General features: G+C 61.1%; 4 protein-coding genes across 6 annotated transcripts; 2 read left to right on the plus strand and 2 right to left on the minus strand.

Annotated features, from left to right (window-relative positions):
• Positions 1 to 6: 6 nt before the first annotated feature.
• MMP11 (matrix metallopeptidase 11) lies at positions 7 to 7,880 on the minus strand. The gene is made up of 8 exons (XM_037823600.1): positions 7,742 to 7,880; positions 3,745 to 3,977; positions 2,903 to 3,046; positions 2,686 to 2,819; positions 2,293 to 2,537; positions 1,984 to 2,200; positions 1,651 to 1,908; positions 7 to 810 (listed from the first exon to the last, which is right to left on the minus strand). The coding sequence occupies exons 1-8, from the start codon at positions 7,868 to 7,870 to the stop codon at positions 677 to 679; spliced, it is 1,494 nt and encodes a 497-aa protein (XP_037679528.1). The 5' UTR covers positions 7,871 to 7,880; the 3' UTR covers positions 7 to 676.
• Positions 7,881 to 10,223: 2,343 nt separating this feature from the next.
• CHCHD10 (coiled-coil-helix-coiled-coil-helix domain containing 10) lies at positions 10,224 to 12,092 on the plus strand. The gene is made up of 4 exons (XM_037823605.1): positions 10,224 to 10,374; positions 10,684 to 10,891; positions 11,647 to 11,803; positions 11,886 to 12,092. The coding sequence occupies exons 1-4, from the start codon at positions 10,334 to 10,336 to the stop codon at positions 11,903 to 11,905; spliced, it is 426 nt and encodes a 141-aa protein (XP_037679533.1). The 5' UTR covers positions 10,224 to 10,333; the 3' UTR covers positions 11,906 to 12,092.
• Positions 12,093 to 12,286: 194 nt separating this feature from the next.
• Positions 12,287 to 14,308, minus strand: C23H22orf15 (chromosome 23 C22orf15 homolog). 3 transcript variants are annotated; one of them, XM_037823603.1, is made up of 6 exons: positions 14,073 to 14,308; positions 13,676 to 13,762; positions 13,437 to 13,574; positions 13,165 to 13,239; positions 12,886 to 13,075; positions 12,287 to 12,538 (listed from the first exon to the last, which is right to left on the minus strand). In XM_037823603.1, coding segments are annotated over exons 1-6 (516 nt in total). In that variant the 5' UTR covers positions 14,098 to 14,308; the 3' UTR covers positions 12,287 to 12,537. The 3 variants fall into 3 exon arrangements, with proteins under 3 accessions (XP_037679531.1, XP_037679530.1, XP_037679532.1); XM_037823602.1 differs by lacking the exon at positions 12,287 to 12,538 and having other exon boundaries at positions 12,760 to 13,075; XM_037823604.1 differs by lacking the exon at positions 12,287 to 12,538 and having other exon boundaries at positions 12,931 to 13,070.
• Positions 14,309 to 18,188: 3,880 nt separating this feature from the next.
• Positions 18,189 to 19,355, plus strand: VPREB3 (V-set pre-B cell surrogate light chain 3). The gene is made up of 2 exons (XM_037823653.1): positions 18,189 to 18,293; positions 18,913 to 19,355. Exons 1-2 carry the CDS (start codon positions 18,245 to 18,247, stop codon positions 19,233 to 19,235), a joined length of 372 nt encoding a protein of 123 aa, XP_037679581.1. The 5' UTR covers positions 18,189 to 18,244; the 3' UTR covers positions 19,236 to 19,355.
• The last annotated feature ends 744 nt before the right edge of the window (positions 19,356 to 20,099 follow it).

Raw genomic sequence — 20,099 nt, forward strand, 5'->3', positions numbered from 1 at the left:
GGCAGGTAGAAACTGACCAGGTTTAATGACAGTCTCCCAGTAAAAAAGTAGTAAAAGGTTTTATACACACTGTACACACATTTACATGGTTTGGGAGGAGCCCAGTGAAGTGGTGCGGGAAAGAGGACTGTGGGATGAGCAGGCCCGTGACAGGAATGAGGTATAGACAGAGATATGTTGGGGCCTCCAGGGCCTGGGGTCCCCCACAGGAAGCTCCCTCCCACCCAGCTGATCTGACCCTTTGGGATGGGGTCATGGAGAACCGCTCTCCAGACTCCCCAGCCAGAAGGCAGCCAGATCCAAGCATCTCTGCAGAGCCAGCTTCTCGGGAAGTGGCCCTGCCCCTTGGCCAAGCTGTTCGGCTGGGACAGAAGGCCCGGGGGGAGTCCTCTAGAACCCCCTGCTCCAGCACCAGCACCTGCCGGGAACCGGGCCAGCAGGGAGGGACGGAGACCAAGGACGGCTGGGTTTGACCGTGACCTCAAGTAACATCCAAGCCTCCCCTGCCCGGTCTGAAGTCATCGCTGATGGGGCACCACGGCCCGCGTGGTCCACCCTACACTTGTCAGGGAGGCAGCACCCCCCACCCACTCCCATGCCCTGAGGACACGCTGCAGCCACAAGGGTGTCAGGGGCCTGGCAGAGGTCAGCACCCCCGGGAGCATCCGGGCTGGGGTCAACGGAAAGCGTTGGCAGGTTTGGCACAGCCAAAGAAGTCGAGGCCCACGAGGCGGGGGAAGCCCTCCAGGACGTTCACCTTGACAGGGTCAAACTTCCAGTAGAGAAGGCCCCGCAGGAAGTAGGCGTAGCCTGGGGAGAGAAGGAGGCCAGGCTGGGCCGGTAGACACTAGACCCTGTACCTGCCCAGCAAACTGGGCTGGGGAGGGGTGGGGGGCACGTCTCAGCTGACGTTAAGTTCCTTGACGCCCTCCTCTGGCTCCCTCTCCTCCAGGAAGCCTTCCAGCCTGCCCCAGGGCCTGGTCCTGGCTGCTCACCTAGCCTGACAGGCTCCCAGAGCCTCAGAGGCCCAACTCCTACCTCATGGGAAGGCAAGTCCCTGCTTCCCTCACAGCCCCTCAACCTCCACGTCACCTCCACCCTACTCCAGATGACAGATGGGCACCCTGAGTGACACGGGAGACTGGAGCCCCAGAGCTAAAGACCTCTCGAGAACAGCCATCCCAGAGGGTCCGATCTGGGGGCACCCAGCAGGGGCGAGAGCACTGGACTGCGAGTCCTGGGGGGCTGGGTGTGTAGGAGCAGGGACTGACTGGGTGGAAGTCCCAGCTCCGGCCACTTTCCACCTGTGTGGCCCGATTAGGGACCTCACTGCCCAAGCCTCTGTTTGCTCCTCCAGGAACTGGGCCAATAACTGGGTCATATCTCAGAGGTCATTTGGGAAATTTGAGACAATGCGTGCAAGGAACTTAGTGTCGGGCCTGGAGGGTCAGCCCTGGTGTGCAGGGGCTGTTATCTTCACTGTCAGCATGAGGGAGCTGGCGAGACCTGCTCCGCCACTCTGACCCTCTGTCTCTTCATCGGCAAGACGGGGGACGGCTGTGCCCCGCCACAAGGAGGGGGGGAACGGAGTGGGAGGTATGACCACTACACCCACTGCCCGCCAGCCCCCCACCCTGCCCCGCAACGCACCATCAGCATCCTGGAAGGCGCCGTCGATCTTGGAGGGCACCCCTCTCCAGTCGGTGGCCCGGCGGGGCACGGGGCTGTCCACGCGGCGGGTGCTGGGGTGGAAGCGCCAATAGTCCCCGTCTCGGAAGAAGTAGACCTTGTTCTTCTCGGGACCCCAGACCAAGGCGGCGTGGACCGGGGACCCCCCCAGGCCCAGCTCGGAGAGGGGCGCGGGGCCCAGGATCGGCTCCTCCCCGTTGTACACCCAGTACCAAGCACCTGCCAGAGAGGGCGGGAGGCTGCAGCCGGCGGGCGGCCAGGCCCCCCGCCCAGCCGCCCGGCTCCCCCGCTCACCTCGGAAGAACCAGATGTGGCCCTGGGCGTCCTCGAAGGCCGCGTCCACGGGGCTGGGCAGTCCCCGCCAGTGGCGGGAAGCCAGCGCGGGGTAGCCGGGCTGTAGATGGCCTCTCCGCAGCCGCCACACAAAGCCCGCCTTGAAAAAGAAGAGCTCGCCGCGGATGGTGGCGATGGCGTCGAAGCGCGTCTCGCAGGGGTCAGGTGGGGCTTCCGGCTGGGGAGGGGGAGACAGGGGCAGGGAGAGGGTCCGCACTGGGGCTGCAGAAGCCGGTATAGGGGGCAGGGCCTCACCTCCTGTCCCCTCACCTCCAAAGGTGCAATTTCATTGGTGTCCTCACCAGCCCAGGGGCCCGGGGCCGGGGTGCTGGGCTTGGGGACCCGCCGGGGACGAGGGCCGTACAGATACTGGATACCCCTGCGGTCGTCGTCGCTGAGGCTCAGCGGGTAGCGGAAGGAGTAGAAAGTGGACATGAGGGCCTTGTCCGCCGTCGTGTGCTGCAGCCCCAGCATGTGGCCAAATTCGTGGGCGGCCACCTGCAGAAGGTCCGTGCCTGGAGAAGGGACAGGGGCTCAGCCTCCCCCAAACCTCCTGCCCCGAGACGCCCAGGCTTCTAAGTCCCACTGACCTCGGCGAGCCCCGATCTCTGATGAGCTGCTGGAAAGTTGGGGTCCCCTCCCCACCCTGTCCCCGGCACCTACCCTGTTCGTCCCCGATGGTCCAGGTCTCGTCGGAGTCGAAGTGGACGTCCCCTTCTCGGTGCGTCTTGGGGAAGAAGGCGTGGGCCAGGATGCCCCCGGGCCCGTCGAAGGGCAGGTCGTCGCCGTGCGAGTAACTGCGGGCAGGTGTGGGGGCCGGGGTCAGTTCCCATTGGCCGGCAGGGCTTGTCCCCGGAGGGGTCCCGGGACACCGCCTCACCTGGCGAAGTCGATCATGATGTCGGCACGGCCCTCGTGCACCTCCGTGAACGTGAGCGGCGTCACGTCGCTCCACACCCGGAAGGCCTCTGCCATCGTCTGGCGCACCTGCTGCGGCGCCAGCTGCCACGGGAACCTCAGGATCCTGGAGGGCGTGGAGGGGGCAGAGGCAGGGTCTGGGGCTTGGAACAGGGATGCCCGTGTGCATGCATCTATGCACGAGCGTGCACACGTGGGACCTGCCTCAGGTGTGCCCGGGCCTCAGCTGCACCTGTGCACACCTTTGGGCGGTTTGCAGGTGCCCGGGTATGGAGGCGCCTACGTCTGGTGGGAACAGGGAAGCAGGAGCCCCAAGACCCCAGCTCTCGATCGGGCTGTGCTGCCCACTGACAGGAGAACTTGGCCCCCGGAATCCCCCATTCCTGGTTTCCAGTACCCCCACCTGGGAAATTTCAGAGGCCTCCCTTGATCTGCACCCCAGGGTTACGAGATGCTCACCTGCCCTCCCAGGCCAGCTCCTCCACCTGGGGTGTGTGTGTGTGTGTGTGTGTGTGTGTGTGTCTTGTCTTGCACATCACCCCGCCAGGAGCCCTCCAGGACCCCTCAATTAGGGGCCACTTGTGTTTCCACTCCCCCCGCCGTGGCACAGCACGTACCCCCAAGCTGGGATCGGCTCCGTGCAGCTAAGTCGGAGCTTGGGATGGTGGCCACGGATGGCACGTATGGACAGAGGACTCGGGCCGCCGACCCCCGGATCTAGTTTGGGTGGGCCGGTGGGTCTCCAGGTGCAGACTCACAGGTGGAGATCGGGGGTCCCGCTGCCCAGCCCCGGCCCCTCCCTACCTGTAGGTGAGGTCTGTCTTGTCCCAGCGCCCGCCCGACAGCACAAAGCGCTTTGGGCGGTTGCGGGCGCCCGGGCCATCGGAAGGGTCAGGCACGCCGCAGCGGGGAGGCCCAGGGCCGCCTGTCGGCCGGGGGGTCTCCTGGATGGTGGCAGCGGTGGGCACCAGTCTACCGGGCAGAGCAGGGGGCCAGGGCTGTGGGCCCCTCTGCACGGGGTGGTGGCGGTGGGCATCCTGGGTGGGAGAGACATGGCGTCCCAGTCAGGTTTCGGGTCCACAAGGCCCATCATTGGGCTCAGGGCCTCGGTTTTCCCTGGCTGCCCATCACCTACTCCAGCCACTGGGGGCTGTGAGGTTTCGGGGATCTTGAGGCCGGCAGACCCTGGCCGTGCTCTGCACACACACCCAGGGAGGGTCCCCCAAAAAGCAGCAAAGGAAATGCCTCCGGGTAGGAAGTTTCCGGAAAGCTCCTCAGGCTCTCCCCACTGCCGCTCTCCCCACCTCCCTTTCTTGCCACATCCACCAGGCTCCGACACACTTGGGTCACCCCCTCTCTGCCCTCCCCAGTTACATGACCAGACGGGCTCTGCCATCTCTCCTTGCCCAGGCCATCCACCACTCTCTCCAGCATGGAGTGGCTGCAGCCATGCGGAGCAAACAGTTTGCTCACCTGATAAATGGGTTGATAATACCTCCCCATTGGCCTGATCTGAAGATGAAACAAGGTAATGTGTGTGTTAAGCCTTTCACCCAGGACGGGGCACACAGCGGGAGCTCACGGGGTCCAGTTGCCCACTACCTGCCAGCTACCAGCCGGCCAGCCCTGCTGGAGCTGCAGGACCTGGAGTTCACACCTGAGATAAGCAGATGCTCAGAGAGGTTGAGCAGGCTCTGCAAGATCACCCAGCAAGGGTGGGGCAGGGCCAGGGAAGACATGGCCCCAAAGCCCGATCTCCTTCCTGGGACGCACCTAGAGCCAGAGGGGGACGGGATGGGGCTGTGCTGTTTGCCGAGACCCTATTTGGGGCATCCCAATGCAAAGGCCCCCCAAACCCCATCCTCACCCTCAGCCCTAGAGGCTCTCCCAGGCTCCAGGTGCCGCGGGGGCCCCTGCCGTCCAATCTCTGGATCCCACAGCCAAGGACTGAGTCCCCCCAAGAACACCCCACTTTGAAGGGAGCCTCTGAGCTACCTGGGGCTTCTGAACCCCCGCCCCTAACCCCAGGCGGCTGTGGATCCTCTTGGGGCCTGGGGCACTGGGCTAGTTTCCCCCCACCCCAGTTTCCTGGCAGAACACAGCATCCCAGCCTCGCTGGGCTATGGGTTCTGGCCAAAACAGAGCTTGTTGGTAAGTACCTGTCACTGTCACAGTTCACCTGCCAATGGCTCCATGGCCTACACTTAGCTCTGACTCACCTCTCTCCAACTCCACCACTGTCCCCCTGTGCTTCTCAGACGAGGAAACAGGGCCCAGAGAGGCTAAGCGACTTGTCCAGGTGACACATGGCAGGTGGCAGACTGTGTGTGCCCACGGCCCACCCCCTCCCTGCACCCCAGTTCGGCCCTTCAGGGCTTTAGTTATCTTAATCCCTGGAGTAGGGACCCAGACTGGCCTCGCCTTGGTGACGGGTGATGGATGAGAAGGAATGGGACGTTATTGCCAAGGGATGGGGAGGGTCATCATGGTCCCCTCACCTGATCCTCACCAGCCACTGCCCTTTCCTCTCCTTCCCCCACAAGGTGCCATGTCCGCGGTCAGACCCCTGGACCGTGGCCCTCTCAGTGCAAAGAAAAGAGCCTCAGTCTGGGACTCCGAGGCCCATCGTGACCTGGGCAAGCCACCGCCTCCCCTCGGCCTCCACATGAGGCTGGTTCCATGGCACAGAACCAAGCAACACCCTCCGTAGTGCCCACTGCAGTGCCCAGCACTGAGAACAGGCCCCGCGCTTGGCTCCCTCACACTTGAGAATCTGTGCTCATCCAATTCTCTGCAGCTCCCAAAGTGTACCTCACATCCAGAACCCCAAGACACGGCTCCAGACTTTAAATCCTAAAGCAGGAAGTCACGGCTAGAAGGGGGCTTTCCAGAAGCTTCTACAAGGGGGAGCAGTGGCCCAGAGAGGAGGACTTGGGTGCAAGGGTGCCTCTTGCTCTCGTCCGTTTCACAGTTCACTACCCTGGATGGCACATGATCAGAAGTGTGAGACTCCAGGCTTCCTCCAGCCGGTAGGATTTTTTGGAGCCCATCATTTAACAGCACCGGGCCTCAGTTTCCCCATCGCCAGGGTGCAGCACTAGCTCCCTGTCCCAATGCCCTCCCACACTTGAGCCTTCTGAGTCATCTCAGGCCTTGGGGCAGACTGTCCAAGCCGCTGGCCTTATCTGTAGCCCTGGGCGGGGGTCAGGAACAGGTATCACCCCATTTCCCAGAGAAAGAAAGAAAGCGAGACCAGAGAGGACAAGGACTTTGCCCAGGGTCACACAGCGAGCCAGGCAGAAGCTGATCCCAGACACAGAGTTGGTGTTTCCCCAATCTCATTCCCCGCTCCACCTCCACCTCCACCCCACACACTCAGCCAAAGACAGCCAGCCCACCTTCCCGAGAAGTGTTCCTTCTTCCGGTGAATTCTCTCATCCTCCTCGGCCAGAAGCCCACCTTGGCCAGCCCTGTCGTGGGCGCCCATGCCAAGCCTCAGATATAGTTGAAGGATCTCTCTTGGCTGACCCAGTCCCCTGGTGGAGCTCAGAGGCTCCAGGCCAGCCCCTGAATCGATTCTGATCCAGAAAATGGGAGGCATCGGGTAGAGGGGAGAGAAGGGGGGGACCCCCGGGCTCGGGAACTGCTGGCTAAGGCCAGACCAGGTGAGTCCCACTCTGGGCTTTAGTTTGTGGGACTTTCATCAATCCTGAAAGCTGTGAACCAGGAGGGATAAATATTTACAGAGCTCTCCCAGCCCTGCTGACACTAGGCAGGCAGCCGGGGGATAAACACTTTGGCAGCAATCCCGGATCTCCCAGGGACAGCCGACAGCCCGGCCCAGCCCCTGCCCTGACCCTGCATATGGGTCGAGTGGCAGCTCCGGTGGGCACAGGGGCGGCCGTGGTGGTGGGCACTGTCACCCGCCCCAGTTCACAGACCGAGAGGCGGGGTTCAGAGACCAAAAGGGTTCCCAGCTCTGCCCCAAGTGCCCCCCACCCATCCTCGCCCACGGCATCCCCATCTGCTGCAACAGCCAATGCAGGGCACGGCTGGCTGAAGGGTCCCAGCCTGGCCATGTCTCCCTCCTCAGTGCTCTGGTCCCCAGGAACCCCTGCCTGTCACCCCCTCATGCTCCCCCGGTGGCTGGACACCCAGAGGATCAGCTCAGCCCCCCCAGCCCGGCTACTCCGGTGACAGTCCCCGAAAGCACCGATTCGAGGGGAGGATGCAGTTTTGGAGGCACACACCCCACCTCTTCTGTCCTGATCAAGCGTTTGTCACTTGCAGCCCCCCTTCTCTCTGACTCCCACCTCAGGGTCCCACTCACCGTCACCTTCATACTCCAGCTGGCCCTGCCTGCCTCGCGACGCTCCCCACCCCCTGCCCCTCTGGCTTTATCCTCCCATGCCACTGCTCACCTGGAGGTGAGCTCACCGGGCAGCCACACACCTGGGAGTGACACCGCCCAGGCCCTGCACTGCTTTGTCCCTGTAACCACTCCCTTGGGTACCGCACCCTCTACTGCAGTCTCCATGTCTGGGGTGCCAGGAGCGGGTCCCGACGCTGGGGGAAACCAGGGAGCGAGTCTGGCTTGGCCTCCCCTCCCCAGCCGCAGCGATCCCGGATTCCGCTCCACTTGCACACCTCCGCGGACGGGAAGCTCACTCTCTCTCCCGCCCACCAACCAGGGGCCGCGGCAAGCGTCCCGGATCCCCGTGGGCCCATCCCCTCGTGCCCGGCGCCCCCGGGCGGGTGGGCAGGAGAGCAAGCAGCCCGTCGGTGGGCTGCGGGCACTCACCGGCGGCCGCGGGGCCCGCGCCAGCAGCAGCGGCCGCGGGAGTAGGAGCAGAAGCAGGAGCAGCGGCAGCGACGGCGGGAGCAGGAGGGCGCGCGGGGCCGCGCCGCGGAGCCCGGCGGCCCGTGCCATCCACCCCCGGGGCTGCTGGGCCTGCTGGGCCGCGCCGGGCTGCCGCCCCTTATAGCCTCCGCCCCGCCTCCCGCCCCGCCCCCCGGCCGCCGCGGCCTTTTGTTCCAGACTCTCCCGGTGGCGTCCACCGCCCGGCGTGGTGGGGGCGACAGGTGGACCGGGAGGCGCTGCCCCGAGGCCCTGGTTTGGGGGATCTGGTGCTGGCTGACCCTGGCCAGCCCATGCCACTCTGGGCCTCAGTTTCCCCACTGTGGGTGGGTCATCAAGGAGTTGGACCTGATGGGAGGTGGGGAGTCTGAGAGGAGGGCTTCATCTCTCACGCCCACCCCCGCCTTTGGAAGCACAGCTGGCCGGGTCTCCCTGGGGGCCTGACCTCTGACCTCTGGCTTGGGGCAGCCTGTGAACAGGTGGTCACAGCCGCCAGCATGTAACCCCCCACCCCCACCCCCTGCCAGAGCCTCAGGGGATTCAGTCTGTCCTCTTTGAGAGGGGGGCGGGCAAGTGCCACAGGCCTGAGAAAGGGGACACTAAAACATGCCCTGGGAGGGGGACAGAGGTGTATGGAGGGGGGCTGGCCAGCTCTCTAGCTTGGAACAGAACCATCCACGATTTCCAGATGGGGAAACTGAGGCCCTTCGAGGGAGGGGACAGGCTTTTTCTTACTAACGGGCAATTGGAGGAGGCGGCTGGGGAGCCCGCTCAGCTGGGAGCAGATGTGGGCTGCAGAAGGCTGGGGGAGGATGGTCTGAATGGAGAAGTAGGGGTGCAGAGTGGACCTCTGGGCAGGGCCCCATTATGCATTTTGCTGATACACATGAAAACAGGTAATTATTTCAATTAAAAAAAAAAACACACATTCTTTTGTGCGACTACCTTAAACTGACTTGCAAGCCTCCAGGGGTGCCCGACTGTGCTTTGGGGGAGCCTGCAGTCCACAAGTCCTGGGTGCTGAAGTAACAACCACCCATAGTGCGGGTGAGGACAGGGGAGGGGTGGTAGAAGAGCACAGGGCACAGAGAGAAGCCAGCATGCGTCCAGCAAAGGGGAGCTGGTCCCAGAGGGCTTCCTGGAGGAGGAGGACCCTGGGAAGTCTAGAATTAAGGGTCCAGTTTGACAGCCAGGTGGGCAGGGACAGCAGGAGCAAAGGAAGGGAGGCCTGACAAGCCTGGCAGGTCCGAAATGCAGCCCCCACTTTCCATGCTGTGCTACACCGGAGAGGCGCACCCTGTGACATGGGTGCCATCATGCCCACTTCAGAGAGGGGAAAACTGAGGCCCAGGCCCCAACTGCAGCTGGAGTGAGCCCTGCTTCACAGATTTGCTGAGAGGATTAAATGCAGTGAAAACAAAGGCCGTGCAAGCAGCTTTGCACCAATACGGGGCCGGGACAAGAGCGCTGCGCACACATTAGCTGGACACACCGTGGCAGAGCCGGACTCCAATTAGCAGCAGCCTCCCCTTCACCCTCCTCTCCTCCCTCCCTCCCTCCTCCCCTCTGCACCGGGTGACCGGCCCTCCCCTCCCAGCAGATGCTTTTGCTCCTGGCGATTTCCCCCTCCTTCCTGGCCCCAGGCCCCAGCCAGGTTTTGTGGGGAGAGGAGATGCAAAGCCACCCCACTCTCAAAGGCGCACAGCGATCGTGTGCGGAGGATACAGAAGTCTGGGCTGCTTCCTTCCCCAGCTAAGGGTAATATCACAACTTCGAAGTCACCCGGCAAAAAAAAAAATGCATAAGAAGTCTAAAATCCGCGAGGCTCCTGAAGCGCAAGGAAGCGTCGGGCTTCTCCCTAAAAGCGCGCCCCCGCCCTCAATGCACCCCCAAGGCGCACTGCCCAGGGCGGTCGAAGTGGGGTCGGGACGCCCCCTGGCGGGAGTCTGGGGTCTCCCCAGGTCCCCTGTTCCCCTCTCCCGTCCACCCGAGACCCCGAGGCCAGCCGGGGACAGCAAACCCTGTTCGGCGCAGGGTCCCCGGGAGCCTGGCTCGGCCTGGCACCTCCGTGGCCCCCTCCCCGGCTGGCCTCGGCCCGTCGCCTCTCTGTCCCCTCTTCTCTGGGGTTCGCCACAGCTCCCCTCTACTCTCTGCCCTCCGCGGTGGTCCTTCAAACCAGAGGACCTGGCTCTGTCACCCCTGTTTAGCCCTCCTCGGCGCTGTGGGGCCGTGCGCCCCGGTGCCCAGGACCCCGCGCGGCTCGCCCCGGGCGCAGGGAGGGCGCGCGGCCCCATTGCCAGCCGAGACGGGCGCCGAGACGAGGGGGTGCGGGAGGGGTGAGGACCTGGGGGGGCGAGACCTGGGGAGGGGCGGGGAGGGGAGGGATGGCCCCGCCCCCGACGGGTGGGGGCGTGTCCCGCAGGCCCCGCCCTCCCGCGCCCGCGGGGATCAGCGCCGCCGAGCTCGTCCCCGAGGCAGCAGCGCCGTCTGCGCCGCAGTCCCTGCTCTCCTCGGCCCCGTCTCGCCGCCGCCTCCATGCCCCGGGGGAGCCGCAGCGTGGCCGCCCGGCCAGCCGGGTGCGCGGGGATCCCCGAGGGAAGGGGGCCGGGGGGAGCGTGGGCACCCCCCCAAGGGCGTCCGCAATGTGACCTTGGCTGCCGCTGCGCCATCTTGGCGGGAGGGGGGCGGGGTGCCGCAACCATTGATCTGGGAGGGGGTCGCCCACCCCTTGGGGGGCGGGGGGAAGAGGGGGACGTTTCCACGTTTCCAAGAACTGCAGACACTCCCCAAACCCTGCAACGCAGGCCCCAGGATTGGGGGGGCACGGCCATGCGAACCCCCAGTTTGGGGTCTGACCCGGAGTAACTCTGCCGTCCCCGCTGCAGACGCTCGGCCGTCCCTGCCCACCCGCCGCCCGCGGCAGTGGCCGCTGCGCCCGCCCCGTCGGGCCAGCCGGGCCTCATGGCGCAGATGGCGACCACCGCTGCAGGGGTGGCGGTGGGCTCCGCTGTGGGCCACGTCATGGGCAGCGCTCTGACCGGAGCCCTCAGCGGGGGAAGTTCGGAGCCCGCCCAGCCCGCCGCGGCCCAGCAGGTGAGCAGCCGTCCTGGAGAAACTGAGGCAGGACTTTCCCAAAACCTCATGGCAGGGAGAGGCTGGAGTGACCAGAGGGGGGGGGGGGTCCAGGGATGTCCAGAGGTGCCTCAGGCTCCTAGAGGCCAACGGACAGACACCAACGTGCCCCTCCAAGATGGGGAAACTGAGGCCCCTGAGAGGGTCAGACTCTAGGAGTGGGGGAGGGATGTTGGGTTCCCTGCAGCTATTTGCCTCACCCCTAGATCCACCACCTGGGCCCCAAGGCCGGAGGGCAAAGGACACCCTGTGACCTTGGGGCCTGTTCCCCGTTGCCCGTACTGCACCCGGCTCCCCACCCCTCACCGCCAGTCCTGAGCTAAATGCAGCTTTACGTCTGGGTCGGGTTCTGGGGTCCTGAAAATTGGTGTGTGGAGCCAGGAAGGTGCTGGAACTCGTGGGGGTGGAGCTCATACCCAAGAGTACTCACAGAGCACTGGGCCTTTCTAGAACCTTCTCTCCACTACCTAACACACCCCACCTGCCCGCTGGGCCTGTTTATGAACGAGGCAGCAGGAAATTGCTGGCTCATGCTGTTTCACAATTGGAGCGATGAGGGGGCAGGCTGGCCCCATCGCCCCCCCCAGCCTGCCTGGGACACCTGGGTGGGTGTGGGTGTGTGTGTGGGCAGGGGCAGGTGGCCCCCAGCTTTGGAGCCCCCCACCCCCGGGTGTCAACCCCGAGCTGACTTTGCCCCCTCCCGCACTGTACCCCAGGCCCCTGCCCGTGCCACCCCGCAGCCCCTGCAGCCCCCACAGCTGGGACCCTGCGCCTACGAAATCAGGCAGTTCCTGGACTGCTCGACCACTCAGAGTGACCTGACCCTGTGCGAGGGCTTCAGCGAGGCCCTGAAGCAGTGCAAGTACAACCACGGTGAGCCGGGGGGCCGGGACCCCCACCGGTGGGGAGAGGGGTGCACCTGACCCCTGACCCCTGCCACCCCCTCTCTCTGCAGGTCTGAGCTCCCTGCCCTGAAGATGCTGGAGCAGACGCTGGGCCAGCTCTGAGAAGGCTCCAGGGCCCAGCCCTGCACCCACAGCCCCCACCGACAGCCGGCCCACAACGCCAGATTGTACCCAGGGAGCTGGGTTTGGGGGTAAGGGGGGTTCTCACCTCATGGGTGACCCAAGATGCAAATGTGCAATTAAAAGTTTATTTTAGACCCCTGGCTGCGTGGCCTCTTACTGACCCCTGCAATCCAGCTTGCTCTGGCTGATAGGGGTTGGGAGGGTGGCAGACGGACAGATGGACACCTCCCTGTAAGGTGGGCTTCCTGGGTGGGGCGGGAGGAGCCCTGTGGCAATCGGAGGACAGACTTCCTTTGGCAGTCCAAAGCGGGGTGGTGAGACATTAGTGGGCGACCCCGAGGGCTTCCGATTCTGGGGGGCTGGGATCCCAGGGGGAGCCTGTGGACTCCCTCCCTTGGAGACCCCCGTGCCGTTGTTCCTTTTGCTGATGGAACTTCTCAGCAGTTCTGGATTCTGCAGGAGGAATCTCGCTGGGTTGCCTGGATGGGTTTGATCCCACTGGGTGAGGTCACAGCCAACTAACTCCCTGGCTCTGGGTTCATCTTGGCAAGGTGGCCCCTGGTGTGTCAGGTCCCAGGGTCTGGCGGGACAGAGGAGCAGGCCCTTGCAAACCAGTGCAGACCGTGGCCAGGGACCACACCGTCACACGCTCTGGCTTGCCACCTTCGCCAAGTTCATTGGGCAGCTCATCATCGAGCCCCTGCTGTGTGCCAGGCTGTATTCTGAGTGCTGGGCTGCCAGCAAGCAAACAGACAGACAGACAGCATTCCTGTCCTTAGGGCCTCATGCTCTAGTGGGGTGGTGGCGATATGTTTCCAGCATGTTCCGTCCGCGGGGGGTGGTTACACCTGTGTCCGTCCCCTGCTGGGAAGGGGTCCCACTTCTCTGCCAATGTGCCCCCACCCGGTGCCCATGTCTTATCCGTACCAGGCTCCTGGCCCTGCTCTGGCAGCTCTGGGGGTCCGGCCCCAGCTAGCGGGTTCTGGAGGGCAGAGAGCCCACCCGTCGGGGCCTGAAAGGGGGGCCTCGCTCCCCGTGGCCGTGCCGAGTTCCTGTGCGCCTCCTCCTCCGGCCGTCCACCCGTGGGGGGCAGGCCCGACAGCCAGCGCAAGCTCCTCTAAAAGATCCAAGAAGAGCCCTGCCTTGGGGGGTTTGGGGGGATTGGCGTACCCTCCCCCACCCAAGGGGGTGTGGGCTGCCACTCACCTGCCAGCTCTGGGCACCAATCATCCAGGTTCTCCAAGAGGGACACATAGCGTGTGGGGGCCCCGTCCTCCCCCTCTGTGGAGGGGGGACGGACCCCTGTCTGCCCTGAGCGCACACACACACCCCCCTCCCTGCCCTGCCTGTTTGCTGGTCCAGTCAGCGGTCAGGAGAGAATCGGGGTCTTGGCTAGGGATGGGTTGGGGTTAGCATGGGGCTCCCCGATTTTAGATATTTCAACCTAGCTGTGGCGGGGAGCCGTGGACCCCACTTACTGATAACCTGAACAAGGACGTAGGTTTCCCGCTCTTGCAGCAGGGGCCTGCCCGTGGAGGGGTCCTGGGGTGCCCCCTCCTCCAGGGTGTCCCCCAGGGTCACCAGGTGTCCATCCTCAGCCAGGAGGGCGATGGTCGCTGGGAGGGCAGGGGGGAAGCCGGGCAGGGCTGGCACCCACTTGCTTGGGGGGGGGGGTCCTCAGCCCCTCCTCCCCAGCGCCCCCTCCTCGCCCCCTCACCATCTGGGGGGACCCGTCCCCGCTGCCTCAAGTGGGCAGTGAGGGTCACCAGGCTGCACCAGGGGTTCACCAGCTCCCAGCAGCCGGCTGTGGGGGGGAGACGAGAAGCAGAAGTCACCAATGGGACTGTCTATGCTCCCCCCACCCCCCATCTGGGACCCTCTCTCTCATCTTGCCTTCCCGGAGCTGGGACAAGCAGTGTGACACGAGCACAGTGGCTCAGGGGGACATCAGGGCCTCTGCATATCTGCAGCCCAGCCCTGCAGGTAGGCCCCCCCCAGAGAGTCTCCCCAAGAATTATCAGGACCCAGCCCGTGTGCTTTGCCTCTCCAAGCTGCCACCCCAGGCTCCCACCTCCTTCCTCCCAAAACAGAGCGGGGAGACGGGGCCCACTTACCTCCAAACATCACTGTGATAAACATGGCGGCAGGGGCAGGAGGCAGATGTGGGGGCTCTGATGGCCCAGCCCCCAACTCCCCTGCAGTGGAAGGACTTGGGGCCCCAGGGGGTTCCCTGAGGGGAGATGTGTAAGTGGGTGGGCCCAGGCCCTGTTCTGGGGTGCAGCTCCACCAGCCCAGAAGGGTCCTTGCAGCTAGGCCTGAACCCCAGCTGGCCCCCTCGTCCTCCTGCTGGGACACAACGACCCGAGGAAACTGGGACCCTCCCCCCTAACTGCAGGCAGGTCTCCATGGCAGTGAGTGAGGTCCACATTTAGGCAGGAAATGCCTTCCCCCCAGTATCCCAGTAACCAGGCCTGTGTGGGGGAGGCATTCGCTGTAGCCACATCCCCCATCAGTGGGAGACAGAGCTCCCAGGCCGCGAGCCAGAGTGGGGGCTGCTGAGGAGGGGGGGCTCAACCTCTGACAGCCCCTCCCGGGACCTGGAGCAGCCCAGGAGCTTGGCGGGAGTGGGGTGGGGTGGCAGGGAAGGACACAGGCTGTGGGAAAGTCTGCACTGTCATTGGCAGTGGGGGGGCCGTGGCCTTGGCCGTGGCCGTGGCTGTAGCGTGGGGCCCTCTGCAGACTTGCTACCAACTTCCAACCCCAGTAAAACTCGCCCCTTTTAGTGTACACTTGTTTGCACATTGACAAAATCTCTGTAATCACCGCCAGGGTCAGGACACAGAACCTTCTGGTCAGGCCCCAGTTTCCTTGTGCCCTTTTGTAAAGTCAACCCCTGCCCTGCCCTGGATCTGATTTTTTTTTTTTTTTAGCCACTACCTCTCCCAGAATTTTATATCAATGGGACTACATTGCAGAAGCTTGGGAAAATGCGTTTGAGATTCCGCCGTGTTGTTGGCACGTGTCAATAATCAGTTCCTTTGTCTGGACATCAGCTGAGAGGCATATGGGTTGTTTCCTGTTTGGGGTGATGATGAGTAAAGCCAGCGTGGATGTTGCTGACAGGTTTTCGTGGGATCCCAAGCACCTGCCAACTCATTTCCCGCCAGTTTGCATTGTCCTTCCTTCTGTCTGTCGTTGCTGGGTCTCCAGCGGTTCTTTTGAAACTCCTTGGCACTTGTCTTTTTCATGGTCTCCTCGTTCTCTCTCCCTCCCTCTCTCCCTGTCTCTCATATTTGTCTCTCTCTCTCCCTCCCTTCCTTCCCCTCCTTTCTCTCTCTCTCCTTTGTTCTCTTTCTGTCTTTTTATGTTCTCATGCTCTGTATTCATCCTTTCTTGGACTTCCTTTCTCTCCCTCTCTGTCTTCATCATTTTACTTTTTCTCCCCACCTTCTGCCTCCTTTCTGTCTCTCTCTCTCTGTTTTGATCTCCCTTGCCCTCCCCGTGAGCCCCCACCAGCCCCTCCATTTGTGCACCTTTGGGATCTCTCCCTGGAAGCAGAGGACACCTTGGTGGCCCTCCAGGGAGCTGAGTGCCCTGGGGCTCACCGCCAATCCCATCCCACAGAGGACCGTGTCTCTCTTTGTTCCCTGGACAGACACTGGGCAGCCTCAGTGTTTCCACCTGTAAAAGGGGGGTAAGAACCGTGACTCCACCATCCTTATAGGATTAAAATTCACCATCAGCTCATTGCTTCAGGGGAAACAGGTGTATTTGGGGATCTGTGTTCCACAGAACAAGCTCAGGAAGTCGAGCTCAGTGGCCAAAGCCACCTGGTCACACTCTGGAAGGGTCGTGGGCTCTGACAGCAAGCCCTCCCTGCCTGGGGACCATCTCAGTGCTGCCCCAAAAAGGGGTCTTTTTTTGTGTTTTAAATTTTAATATACATACATATATACATATATTATTAAGTTTACTCACAGACACTCCACATCCCCCAAATATAATTTTTAATGTAGTTTATTTAACCCAATATGCCCAGCTTATAGATCTCGTACATGTTTTGGTAGATTTACAGCTTAATATTTAATTTTTTTGGAACTACTATATTTTAAGTGATATTTAAAAGAAAATTTGGTTTGGTTCCCAATTGTTTGTTGCTAATGTATACAAATACCATTGATTCATTGGGACTTCCTGTGCAGAAGTATCATGTTATATGCAAATAAGGACAGTTTTATTTCTTCCTGTCTGGGTTCTGTGCTTTCATTTCTTTTTCTTGCCTTATTGCACTGGCTAGGATTTCCTACACAATGTTGGATTGTATTGGAAGCGGTGAGAGGTGACATCCTTGCCTTGTTCCCACTGTTAGGGGGATGCTTTCAGTGTTTCATCATTGAATATGTTGTCAGCTGTGGTTTTACATTCTTTAAATGTATTATTTTTAAATTTGTATTGTGAGAACATATATAACAACATAAAATTTTCCATTTCAACCACTTTCAAGTATGCACTTCGGCAGTATAATTACAGCCACACGATTGTGCTACGATCACTGAACTTTCTGCAGAGAGATATTTAATCTTGAGTGTCTGGAGATACCCTAAGAAGTTCTTGGAAGTGCAGTGAGACCTGCATGGAGAGGCTCTAAAACCTCTACAAGAAGGAGCTCTCGAGGCTATGGGTTAAGGGAGCTCACTGTGCCCAGCATGGAGCAAATCTGGATATGACTCAGACCCCAATGCCAAATCAGATAAAAAAATTATGGTGTCTTCACACAGTGATTCACACACAGCAACGAGAAGGGACTAAATATTGGTGCACACACATGTAGACTCTCCTAAAGTTGAACTAAAAAAGCAGAACCAAGAGACAACAACATCCTTCCACACACACACACACACACACACACACACACACATATATATTTAATTCAGTTTTATTGAGATATATTCACATACCATACAATCATCCATGGTGTACAATCAACTGTTCACAGTACCATCATATAGCTGTGCATTCATCGCCCCAATCTATTTTTGAACATTTCCTTACACCAGAAAGAATCAGAATCAGAATAAAAAATAAAAAAAAAGAACACCCAAATCACCCCCCCAGTCCCACCCTATTTCTCATTTAGGTTTTGTCCCCATTTTTCTATGCATCCATCCATACACTGGATAAAGGGAGTGAGATCCACAAGGTTTTCACAATCGTACTGTCACCCCTTGTGAGCTACATTGTTTTACGATTATCTTCAAGAGTCAAGGCTACTGGGTTGGAGTTTGGTAGTTTCAGGTATTTACTTCTAGCTATTCCAGTATATTAGAACCTAAAAAGTGTCATCTATATACTGCATAAGAATGTCCACCAGAGTAACCTCTCAACTCCATTTGAAATCTCTCAGCCACTGAAACCTTATTTCGCTTCATTTCACATCCCCCTTTTGGTCAAGAATATTTTGTCAATTCCATGATGTCGGGTCCAGATTCATCCCCAGGAGTCATATCCTGTGTTGCCAGGGAGATTTACACCCCTGGGAGTCAGATCCCACGTAGGGGGGAGGGCAGCAAGTTCACCTGCCAAGGTGGCTTAGTCAGAGAGAGAGAGGGCCACATCTGAGCAACAAAGAGGCACTCAGGGGGAGACTCAGGCACAATTATAAGCAGGCTTAGCCTCTCCTTTGCAGTAACAAGCTCCACAGGGGCAAGCCCCAAGACAGAGGGCTCAGCACATCAAGCCGTCAGTCCTCAATGTTTGTGAGAACATCAGCAACAATCCAGGTGAGCAAGTCCAACACCTCCGCATCCTCCCCCAGCTCTTCAGGGGGGCCTCGAATATATATTTTCATTCTCCACCCAAATTACTTTCTTCCATTTATATTTGAAGTTCCAGAACAAGCCAAGCTATTCTAAGGTGATAGAACTCAGCAGCACATTTACCTTGGGGGTGGGTGGAAAGCTTCTAAATCTTGATCTCGTGGGGACTTGATGGGGTGCATAGGTATTTAAGACCATAGAGCTGTATACTAAGATTAGAGCACTTTACTGGACGTGAGTTACACCTCAGTAAGAAAGCAAATTCTAAACCTGTGGCCTTCCGGGCTGCTAGTGCGAGGACCCCCAGGTTCAGGAAGGCTGTGCTTGGCCGTTGGGACCCAGGCCCCCGCGCTCCCCCGTCAATGGGCTGATTTGCATGACCTGCTGTGGTCCACCAGCCACCCCTCCTGGGCGCCCCGTAGCACCTGGGACCGGCAGAACAACTCGGGCCTGCTTCCCTGCCCCTGGCTATGGCTGCCCAGCATCTCGCACTCCTTCTGAGTGGGGTCCTCCTGGCAGGTGAGCCCTCCCTGGACCTGGTTCGCTTAGGAGCAGGGATTGGGGGGTTAGGTTGAGAGTGAGGGGTGGCGGGTGTCAGGCAATGTCACTGCCCCCAGAAGGCCCTTGCAGGGAACCAAATCATTGCATGTAGCACGGAGGGTCCTGGGAGGGTCACCGAGGTGGAGGGGTAGACCTGGCTCCAGGCTGCTCCGGGTGCCTCAGTTTCCCCATTTGTGAATGACCAGATTGCTAGGATCCCTTTGGGCTTTGACTCGATGGCAACCTGACCCCAGAAGTTCCCCAGTGGCCAGCTGCCTGAGGGTGACTTGATGAGTGGGTAGCTGGTAGCCAGGGTTGGGAAGAGGACAGAGAACCGGTGTGACTAAGGGGGACACACAGCAGGGAGACCCAGAAGCTCCCAGTTCTCCCCTGCAATGAACACGGGCCGCCCTGGGGACATGGCACGAGTGGGAACTTGAGTGCCACACAGAAGCACCCCATCCAGCGCCCATCCCACGGCACAAGCTACGAATCCCTTGAGACCGGGGGTGTCCTGCGAGGGTCTGACCGAGCCGTCACCAGGCAGGGGGCAGGAGCAAAGAGGCCCGGCCAAGCCTGAGTTGTCTGTGTGCCTCAGTCTCCCTGCCAACCCTGGCCGAGAAGGACGGACTGCTCGTCTTCCCAGGCCAAGTGGCCCAGCTCTCCTGCACGATCATCCCGCGCCACGCCACCATCGGGGACCACGGGGTGTCCTGGTACCAGCAGCGAGCCGGCAGAGCCCCCCGCTTCCTCCTCTACTACCGCTCCAAGGAGGATCACCACCGGCCGGCTCACATCCCCGAGCGCTTCTCGGCCATGGTGGACACTGCCCGCAACGTCTGCGTCCTGACCATCAGCCCCGTGCAGCCCGAGGACGATGCTGATTACTACTGTTCTGTGGGCTACAACTTGGACCCCTAGGGACAAGGGAGGGACGAGGGTCTCGAGGCCACCTCCACCGGGGCCTATCTCTAATGTCCTCTGAGCCTCGCTTTTGCCCCTCTGTGAAATGGGTTAATAAAATGCACCATGCCAACAGCAGCTATTGCGAGGTCCTGGCTGGAAAAACTGAGGGCGGCTGCTCTGGGCGGGGGGAGTGAGTGTAAGGTGGGGGTGCATGGTTGCAGAAGAGGAAGCACCTGAGATCCTTGGGGTGGGGCCCTGCCTCCTCCTCCAGCCCCCAGGGGGTTCAAGTCTGCTCCCAGCTCTGCATGGCTGGCTGTGGTCTAACGCTCACGGGACTGGGTCTCCATGGAACCCAGACTCTGGCTTGGGGAGAGGCAGCCCTGCCTACTCTTTGGGGTCTTTGCCCAAGGGCCAGATCAAGTCTTGATGGGGCAGGGAGGCAGGTGCATGCGTGTGCGTGTGCGTGTGCATGTGTGTGTGTGTGTGTGTTGGCAATCAGAGGTGACTGGGGACCAGGGTGGAGGGTTCTGAAGGCAGGTGAGCAGCATCCCAGCCACCCACCCTCAGGAATGTGCATTGCCCCAGGTCTCCAGCCATGGGGCAGCCGCCTCCTGCAGGAAGGCCTCCCAGCTTCCATCCCACAGGGCAAAGGGGGAGCCCTGGGTAGGGGTCCTGCCTCCACTCTCAGCCACCTCCTAGGCCCACCCCGAGACCCTTCCTCTCATCCCCGCCTCCAAGTGGGTGGAGCGGGCAGGACGCCGGGCAGCCCGGCAGCCCCGCGCGGATGGGACAAATCCCTCCAGGATGGTCCATTCTCGGCCCCTCCCCGGGGCGGGACCACCGAGACGCGGGGCCTCCGCGCGGCCTAGAGCTACCCGG

The sequence above is a fragment of the Choloepus didactylus genome, assembly GCF_015220235.1.
Source record: "Choloepus didactylus isolate mChoDid1 chromosome 23 unlocalized genomic scaffold, mChoDid1.pri SUPER_23_unloc1, whole genome shotgun sequence".
NCBI classification, from domain to species: domain Eukaryota; kingdom Metazoa; phylum Chordata; class Mammalia; order Pilosa; family Megalonychidae; genus Choloepus; species Choloepus didactylus.

Coding starts and splice junctions, on each gene's coding strand:
- MMP11 (XM_037823600.1), bottom strand. CDS start 7,870: ATGGCACGGGCCGCCGGGCTCCGCGGCGCGGCCCCGCGCGCCCTCCTG. Junction 3,978..7,741: donor CGCGGGCCCCGCGGCCGCCG/GTGAGTGCCCGC, acceptor TCTCCCACCCAG/GATGCCCACCGCCACCACCC. Junction 811..1,650: donor CGCCTTCCAGGATGCTGATG/GTGCGTTGCGGG, acceptor TTCTCTCCCCAG/GCTACGCCTACTTCCTGCGG.
- VPREB3 (XM_037823653.1), top strand. CDS start 18,245: ATGGCTGCCCAGCATCTCGCACTCCTTCTGAGTGGGGTCCTCCTGGCA. Junction 18,294..18,912: donor GAGTGGGGTCCTCCTGGCAG/GTGAGCCCTCCC, acceptor TGTGTGCCTCAG/TCTCCCTGCCAACCCTGGCC.
- C23H22orf15 (XM_037823602.1), bottom strand. CDS start 14,097: ATGTTTATCACAGTGATGTTTGGAG. Junction 13,763..14,072: donor TATCACAGTGATGTTTGGAG/GTAAGTGGGCCC, acceptor TCCCCCCCACAG/CCGGCTGCTGGGAGCTGGTG. Junction 13,240..13,436: donor CGTCCTTGTTCAGGTTATCA/GTAAGTGGGGTC, acceptor CCCCCTCCACAG/AGGGGGAGGACGGGGCCCCC.
- CHCHD10 (XM_037823605.1), top strand. CDS start 10,334: ATGCCCCGGGGGAGCCGCAGCGTGGCCGCCCGGCCAGCCGG. Junction 10,375..10,683: donor GTGGCCGCCCGGCCAGCCGG/GTGCGCGGGGAT, acceptor TCCCCGCTGCAG/ACGCTCGGCCGTCCCTGCCC. Junction 10,892..11,646: donor AGCCCGCCGCGGCCCAGCAG/GTGAGCAGCCGT, acceptor ACTGTACCCCAG/GCCCCTGCCCGTGCCACCCC.